This window comes from Lentinus tigrinus (assembly GCF_003813185.1).
Source record: "Lentinus tigrinus ALCF2SS1-7 unplaced genomic scaffold L226scaffold_65, whole genome shotgun sequence".
In the NCBI taxonomy this organism is placed as follows: Eukaryota; Fungi; Basidiomycota; class Agaricomycetes; order Polyporales; family Polyporaceae; genus Lentinus; species Lentinus tigrinus.
This window is the reverse complement of record NW_027137974.1, coordinates 74,817-83,202: the sequence shown is the minus strand read 5'-3', so window position 1 is coordinate 83,202 and position 8,386 is coordinate 74,817. Positions and strand designations below refer to the sequence as shown.

The 8,386-nt window shown below is 57.4% G+C and overlaps 4 protein-coding genes across 4 annotated transcripts; all 4 read left to right on the top strand.

Annotated features, from left to right (window-relative positions):
• Positions 1-743: 743 nt before the first annotated feature.
• L226DRAFT_346270 (uncharacterized protein) lies at positions 744-1,499 on the top strand. Its single transcript, XM_067674108.1, has 4 exons — positions 744-801; positions 865-967; positions 1,061-1,344; positions 1,406-1,499. The coding sequence occupies exons 2-3, from the start codon at positions 901-903 to the stop codon at positions 1,333-1,335; spliced, it is 342 nt and encodes a 113-aa protein (XP_067528936.1). The 5' UTR covers positions 744-801; positions 865-900; the 3' UTR covers positions 1,336-1,344; positions 1,406-1,499.
• Positions 1,500-1,794: 295 nt separating this feature from the next.
• On the top strand, positions 1,795-2,582 carry L226DRAFT_346278 (uncharacterized protein). Its single transcript, XM_067674109.1, has one exon. The coding sequence runs from the start codon at positions 1,947-1,949 to the stop codon at positions 2,472-2,474; it is 528 nt and encodes a 175-aa protein (XP_067528935.1). The 5' UTR covers positions 1,795-1,946; the 3' UTR covers positions 2,475-2,582.
• On the top strand, positions 2,475-3,114 carry L226DRAFT_346348 (uncharacterized protein). Its single transcript, XM_067674110.1, has 3 exons — positions 2,475-2,631; positions 2,690-3,026; positions 3,097-3,114. The coding sequence occupies exons 1-2, from the start codon at positions 2,597-2,599 to the stop codon at positions 3,003-3,005; spliced, it is 351 nt and encodes a 116-aa protein (XP_067528934.1). The 5' UTR covers positions 2,475-2,596; the 3' UTR covers positions 3,006-3,026; positions 3,097-3,114.
• A 711-nt stretch (positions 3,115-3,825) lies between these two features.
• L226DRAFT_346265 (uncharacterized protein) lies at positions 3,826-4,904 on the top strand. Its single transcript, XM_067674107.1, has 3 exons — positions 3,826-4,196; positions 4,265-4,732; positions 4,792-4,904. The coding sequence occupies exons 1-2, from the start codon at positions 3,964-3,966 to the stop codon at positions 4,605-4,607; spliced, it is 576 nt and encodes a 191-aa protein (XP_067528933.1). The 5' UTR covers positions 3,826-3,963; the 3' UTR covers positions 4,608-4,732; positions 4,792-4,904.
• Positions 4,905-8,386: the final 3,482 nt, after the last annotated feature.

The following is an 8,386-nucleotide window of genomic DNA, read 5'->3' as shown; positions in this document are numbered from 1 at the left end:
ACGAAAGACGCTTTGGCCGCAATAGGCAGTTGGGATGGTGTTCCTGGATCATGAAACATAACCAACCACCGCGACCATCGCAAGCCGAACCTGGCAGAGTAAGTTAGTGTCGGTTAGAGCCTGTTAGTGGATAAGACGAGATAATTGGGGGGATGAAGTGTTCAAGGACGGACCACGACGGGCAGGCGATCCGCTGGGTGCGCGCTACAGACGCAATCGAGATGGACGCGCGTATGGGAGAGTTCTCATTGGCGGGAGGCCACCCCAAGCGCATGTGATTTCTTCAGCGAAGCACGACCATCGTCGAGAGCACAAAGTGCGACTCACGACGGGTTGGTTAACACAAGACGTCCAACGCGCGCGGTCCTATTCTCTCCGTGGCCTGTTTCCGAGCCCGAGTCTCTCCAGGTGCACCCTCGTCCGCTCGTCGCCTGCTCTTATAATGCACTCATCCTCACAGGCCAGACGCGTTCGGGACACGTCTCCGGGCTCGGACGCGCGACGTCGTGGGAACGCGCCGTTTGCCGAATTGTTGCTGCTCTGCGCCCTCGCTCGCTCTCCTCGACCCACGCTGGCCCCTCTCGCGACGCATCCAAGGCAGCGTTCTCCTCCCCTGGACACGGTTCCTCCCGCTCAAGACTCCGAGCCCGAGCGTCCGCGCTAGACCGAAGGTGTGTCTACTAGTACTCCGCGCCCCTCATCCTCACACCCTGTCCCCTCCTCTCCAGCCGCGATGCCATCTCCAACTGGCCTGCCCGCGACCATGCCTGACGGCCGACACGCACCTGCCAAAAGACTCCGGTGAGTAAACTCGAATCCATAAGCAACCGCAGCCCCGGACGTACACCGACCGCGCGAGAACAGTTACGGCGCGTGGAGCAAGTGCGGTCGAGCACGAAGATGAAGGTGGGAGCACACAGGAGAGTGAGGACGACGGTCAGCACCACGAACAGCAAACACGAAGCAGGTGCGTACCTCGCTCGTAGCGCTTGCAGCCACAGCGCACAGCGGTCCAGACAGCGTGCGTATGCAGAGCGGCTGAAAACGTGAGGGGACACAGTGCGCACGGAGAAGACTACCAAGGTGAGTACGCACCGCAAGACCCCGTCCGTCCAGCACTCGACCCGCCCCCCACGCACTACATCGACTTCATCGTCCGAGTGCCGGCAGCACTGTCCTCCGTCCACAGAAGGGCCCGTCAGCAAAGACAGTCAGGGAAGGCGACGATTACAAGACCCACGGACTACAGTCAGCACGCGGAACGGCGAACACGAACGAGGTGCGTACTTTCGTCCTGCGGCTAGTCCGAACGACGGACATACGCAGAGCGACTGACAACTACCGGTCAGTACGCACCGCTCGGCTTCTTCTACCCGACAATGCTCACGCGCTCGGAACTCTGCAGAACCGTTCGACATCGACACTAGCTGCCGGGTGCATGTGGGATCCCACCAGGCCAAAGACGACAATGAGAGTACGGTCCCACGAACGACCGGGGTCAGCACAACGAACAGCGACGAGCAGGCAGGTGAGCACGCACCGCTCGACGTCATCTCTCCAGCACTTGCATCCCACAGCGCATGGACCCACGGACGACTGGGGTCAGAACAGCGAACAGCGACGAGCAGGCAGAGGCAGGTGAGTACGCACGTCTGTCCAGTAGTTGCATCCAACGTCGTAGTGCCTGACTCCCCGCGCACATCCGTGCCGGTGCTGCACAAGAAGCCCGTCAGCGAATACGGTCCAGCAAGACGAGGATGAGACGACCCACGAACAGAGCAGCTGACGGAGGACCGGGGTCAGCACAGCGAACGGCGAACGCCATGGACACGCGTACCTGGGGCGCGAGTTCGACACGGCCGACCGTGACTGCATGTGTGGTCGCCAGCAGAGGTAAGTCATGAGCAGGACACACCAAGTCAAGCAGGTGAGTACGCTCCGCGGGCATGGGTGCGTCTCTCACACGACTTCATGCTTTGCTAACTACCTACCACTTCTCGTCCTCACGCAGGCAGCTCCTCGATCACCTCCCCGACGAGCGGCTCGGCCTCGCTCCCGAACGTCTCTGGTCATGGTATGTCGCAGCAGTCGCCGTCGTCTGCGGGCCCGCCCCAGACGTCGAGCATGTCGAGCGGCGGCCTCCCTCCCGGCCTCCCGAACCTCAACCCACAGCAGATGCAACAACTTGCACATATGAACCCGCAGACGAAGGCGATGCAGATCCAGCGCATCATGCATGCGCAACAGCAGATGGCGAACAGCAACATGCAAGGCATGGGAGGCGGGATGGGCGGCGGGATGCAAGGAATGGGCATGGGCGGGATGAGCAGGATGAGCCCCGCGCAGTTGCATGCTCCAGCAGCATGCAGACAGTGCCCGCGCGCATCGAATCAGCCGGCGATTACAGAACGGACCCGTCAGCGAATACGGTCCAGCAAGACGAGGATGAGACGACTCACAGACAGAGCAGCTGACGGAGGACCAGGGTCAGCACAGCGAACGGCGAACACCATGGACACGCGTACCTGGGCCGCGAGCTCGACACGGACAAACGGCCGACCGTGATAGCATGTATGGACGCAAGCAGAGGTAAGTCATGAGCAGGACACCGCAGAGCAGCAAGTCGAGCAGGTGAGTACGCACCGCTCGAGCTCGTCTGTCGTGTACTTATCAGTATCGTCACGCTCAGATGCAGAATCGTCCGACGTCGACAGCGACAGCCGGGGGACAGGGTCCCGCATCTTGCATCAGGCCGAGAACCGGCAGCGTACGCACGTCTCAAATTCCGCCTCAAGACCTCGCGTGCGCACGCCAAAGCTCACCTGCGTCATGGGATGGACCGCTGCCTGCACGGAAATTGTCCCGCTCGGCTGCCGGCAGCGCAAGCGTACGCGGAAGCGACAGCCCGCTCAATTATGCTGGTTAATTGGCGTCCTCGGAGGGCTCGCGGACGCGTTGATCGTGCGTACCGTCACGGCGGTGAGGTCCAGCTTCAAGCTTCGTGACGCGACGCCTCCGACCCGCTGGTGAGTGAACATCCCTCGCCGCCGTTTGACTACATTATCGATTTGAATGTCGCTGCGCCGCTGATTGCAGGACCGCTATGTGTACGACAAGAATACAAATATATTTCATTCGTTCATGAGCTTTTAACTCGAGTGGACATGGCGCAGCCGTATTGTTCTGGCGAGGCTAGGTGTGTACACGGCCATGTGAACAGAGCTCAGATGCAGCGCACGCGTCGGCTCCAAAGTATGGGTGAGGGTGAGTCTTCCAAACATGTTTCACCCGCTTCTACATGCTTACGAATGTTCTGTAGCTTCTGCAAGCCACAGGACGTCCAGAATTCGAAGTTTCGCTCGCAGCGCATGGGCTGGGAGGAGCTGGCCGTTGAGCATGCAACGACAGAGTTGTGCAGCAAGGATACACCTCCCCGACTGTCCGTAACTGGTATTTGCGTCGGCTCGTGTTTCGCTGCGCTAGGAGGATGCAGATGGCGGACAGGGTCAGGGTGCGACTCACCCCGATTGGCTGAACTAGCCTATGCGACGCTTCTAACCTGCCGGTGAGTCTAGTAATTCTTCGGGCTCTCCTCCGGAACTCCGAGCGACGGTCAAACTCTGACCCTTGCAACAGTACTTTCGAGCAAGCAGTGATCGTACACGGTGCGACCTCGACTCGGTCATGTCTAGGGCACACAGTGGTACCGTCAACTTGGCTTGCTCTTGGATGACACACGAGGAGCACGGGCCTGAGCCTGTGCGTGCTGTGGCCTCGGGGTGGACTAAACAGGCTTTGCGATGTTGAAGACGCCTGGTGTGTGCGAAGGGCGGACAACGACAGGAGCCGAGGGGTGACGGGCTCCACAAAGGCCAGTCAGGGCGTGTCGGCGTACTTGGTGGTGCTCTAAAGTGTGTTCGATGAGTGTAGCAACTCGGAGGTGAGACGTTCGTTCAAGCCGTCATGGCTTGTATTGATGCGGGAAAGCTGCTCGACAGACACAACTCCTGCACAGGTGCCAGGAAAGGACTTAATCGAAGACAGAGAGAGCGCGTCGCAACAATGCCATGGCCTGCGCATTCCGTCGGACCCTATGACCAAATCGCAAGACACACGTCAGATACGTGCACTCGGACTCTCGAGCCTCGGGTCACCTCGGTTGGCTTAACCACCTACGCGACGGTTCCGTGTACTTGGTGCGCTCGACGATTCGGAGCCCGGTGACGTCCTGACTAACTAACAAGTGCACTGCGGTCTATTGCAGCCTACGAAGGTGGTGTGGTCACCAGGAATCAAGGACATTGCATCCTGGGAGCTTGCTACTCGAATACATTCCGACGATGGCCGGTGCGCGGCTGGTCCGACTGCGCTCACACAAGTTCACGTTCCCCTGGCCCGTCATCGTCACTGCGTCGCCCTTGTCTTCGTCTGGCTCCGGCTCCGGCTCTTCTCGCCCTCGAGCCATGGCCACGGCAGCCGTCCGGAGACGAGCGAGGGCGGCTCTGCCATCTCGAACCTCGATGTGCTCTATGCAGCCCACAACATGCTCATGGTCTCCGTCGCTCCTGAGGAGTTGGAAGCGCTTGACGCGGCGGATGCAAGGTTAGACCTGAAGATGAATGAGTACCGCACGTTTTCAAGCACACTCCCGGATCATAGATGTCATGGGACGCGCCAGGGGCAGCAGGGGGATGGGCGCATGCATCGGTTCCAACCTATTGGATTGAAGACGGTGAGCATGACATGATCGCGAAACGGACTCTCCGCAACGGCGTACTGACTGCTTACTAGTACGGCGACTTGAAACATAGGCTCTGTCTTCGAAGTCGCTGTGTTGCTTTGTGTGCGGGACCGGACCTGGTACACTGGCAGCGACTCGAAGCTCATGAACAGATGGTTAGGCAAGGCTGTATTCCAGTACAAATGGAATTCATATTGCTCTCCGGGCTCGCTCGTTGTACAAGGATGATTGGACGATCCACTTCAAACTCGAGAGCGGGACCCAACCGGCTCTGCCTATGCGACGGCTCAAGGTTGCAGGTGAGTACGCAATGTTCTGAACTGCACTGGGAACTTGGAACAGTGCTGACAACTCTTGCAGCCGACCGACCGAGATGTACAGCGTGATCTTGAGTTCAGCAACATGCACCGGCTCGTGGAGATGGAGAGAATCGAGGAACTGCTTGAAGATCGTTCCTAGAAAGCAGCCTCTTCGCATCTCGCAAAGCAGATGCGGAAGAAATGAGTTCACATTAGGCTTCAGTATTTACGCTTACTTCTCACACCGGCGAGCCCTGCTGACATTGTTACACATACATAGTATGCGGACCCGTTAGCTTACGTGCCCTCCCAGGCTAGAATGCCGTGTGGCACTCGTCCACACACAAAGCAACCCTCCGACGTCTCGACATCCCACTGCTTCAGTGTCCCCCAGTCATCATTCTCCGCTCGCTGCTCTAACCGGGTGTTCGCCACCTGCCAGACGGCTTCCCAAACTACTCGAATCCTCGCAAGAGTGTTCGGAAGATCTTGACCGTCATGCTCTGTATGTTTTCCGACAGGCTGGAAGCGTGTAGCCGAGGTTAAATTTTGTTTCAGTCTACGTATCAGGAGACCGGAGACCGCGCGGCGGGCACACGCATGGTCCGGGGTCCAGGTCCAAGTCGTACTTTCGGCGGCCTGTGGCATTATCCCTGTCTGCTGACCCTCGATTCTTTTCTGGCAGCTCAGCAAGAAGCGCAGCCCAACCGTGAACTTCGAAGCAGGTGCGTTTCTCGACATGCTCATGGCCGACCCTTCACAGCTGTACTTTACGCGGGCCACCTGGGGACGCAGTGAGATTGGATGGTGATGTGCGCTGTTACCTGTACGACCATGACGGGAGTTTGTTCATGCATCGGCACGCCCGTGACGGCCCAACAAGCGCAAAGATGATCAAGGAGGAGCCGAAGGATGACGTTGTGGACGCTGACAGCACCGGCAAGGTTCAGGACCTATTTCAAAAATTCTGAACACTTCTTTCGGGCACTTGCACCGTTGGTACTACAAGACGGGCTGGCAGGACCTTAGGTGGGACCGAAAGATTTCCTTCGGATGTCAGCGAGCACTTGAGGTTTGCAGCCTGAGATTGTGAGGATTCCTACACAGACTGGATCTCCAAGTTCCGGACGAGTAGTAGCCTTCGTGTTTACGCATAGTAGACCATGTCATTCAGGTCTCGCACCTTGAAAACCTGTGTCTTGTGCCCTCAACATGTGCTTGGTTTATTTGCGCAGCATCGCTTGTGTTAATTGCGGTGGGATCATTGTGCACACCATAAGTAATTCCAGGTGGCTGATTCTACATAGTCGAGATACATCTACGATACGCGAGTGAACTATGTACGAGGCCCGATAGCCTGGGTTGTACCACTCTCCTGGAGTGTCATCGGACCCAGGTTCTCTGCTCTACCATGTGCACATAGTCCGACGCCACCTGCTGTCCGCTGTCCGCTGTCTGCTATCCATTGTCTGCCATCCGCCGTCCGCCATCTGCCGTCTGCTGTCCATCCATCATCCCAAGCCGTTGGCCGTATCCCTGCCTCCGCAAACACTGCAAGCAGTTTCCTCACTCATGAGCACCTCCTGGATCGTGTACGTGCCCCGGGAGTCCATGAGGAGGATCGAGGGTGGGTTGAGAGTGATATTCTGCCTGTTGTCCGGGACGTCACGGGGGCCATAGCAGTGTGGGTACTTCTCAATGCACCTTGCGAGCACTGGGGACGTGGTGAGTACCTCTTCGCTCTGAGGTGTGCCTATGTGTCACTGGGGCCGCTGTATGTTCCACGCAGCTACTCACATGTGTCTCCTAGCGCATCCTTGACGTACCAACCGCCAACAATGTCCCCATGCACTGAGGTCGTGCAGCGTAGTCTTGACGATTTACTAGCACCTCTGGATGGCCGAGCTCTTGTCGTCCTTGTCTTCTCTGCCTTCCTCCTCGTGCTCTGCGATGCCCTCTTTGTCACTAGGACGACCCTCTCACGAACACCTGGCAAGTCGTTCACAAAGACAAGGCTCGGTGCTGGCAATTAGCAGGTATGTCTTGCCGCCATATGACCTTGGTAGCAGCCTGTTGACGATTCTCTCACCGTCACAATTTACCTGCAGATCATCAGAGCATCAGAGCCTCAAGAGGAACACGTACCTTGCACATTGCACTAACCACAGCAGGTGATGGGAAACCTGTACGCACCGGTCAGAATATGTGAGACAGAGGGCGGGACGTCATCCAGGTGCGTAGAATAGTCTTCAGGATACTCCGAGTTATCACGCTGTCTCCGACCCCGCCAGCTCCAGCACGAGCGATCAGAAATGTACATACCCATCTCCGACTCATCACCAGCAGCAAGTACTCTCGCTCACCTTTGAATATGTTCGTATTGCATGTAGGCGTGTACTATGTATCCACATATGTAGCACAGAGTCCTCGGTCGTGTCGCGTGTTCGTGTGGCAGTCATGCCATGGCACGCGGCCGTGTGCTATGTATTGCCTTGTCCCAGGTACATGAGCGGTCCAGAGCAACCCGAGAGCCGTTTCAGAAGATAACTAGCAGAGCAATCAAGCGTACACGAGCAGAGCAGGCATTGAGACCCAGGACGAGATACTAGTGGTAGCAGAGAAGAGAGGCGAAGGCGGCGGGCCGGCGGCACAGCTCACTAAGTAGGATAAGTGCTTGCGTGTTCTGGTCTGGGACTCCGAGGTGGTTTGTTGCTCGTCTTGTGTTGATACTCTTTCCGGGTGCTGTAACACGAGAGAATTCCATATTTTGTGATCTGCTATCCGTACTGTGCCTGCCCTCTGAAAGTCTTGCTCCCCAGAGCCTCCTGCCCCTCCCGACCCTGAACCCGGATACAATGTAGAGAACGTATCCTACTTCTCTATGAACCCTCCTCATGACCACTGCAGGGAACGCGTCCTAGTTCTCTATAGTCTCCCTAAGGTGGGAGCGCGTGTCCTAGTTTTCTATACCCTCTATAAGGTGTCCTAAGGCAAATGATCGATCTGGAGGATCTGTCTCCCGGCAAACACACCGCCTGCGCCCTCTGCCACGTCGCGCTCCTGTTCCGCCTCTCGTCTGCATCTTCTGCACCACGCACCTCGTTGTCCCGCTTCTTCCTCCGAGTCCCCACCGCAGCTTCAGCCTCCGCTCGCTCATCGATGCTCAACATGCGAATCCTCGAAGTGTGCAGCGTATGGTCGCATTAAGCCGTGGCATTCACATCACATACGTATCGTATAACTCGACGGCCCGTTCTCGTATCAGAACTTCCATCCGCTCGTCTTTCCCTTCCATAGTTCTAGATCTCCATTCCTTGTCACTTAGTTGCGGAGAGAGATCTTAGTG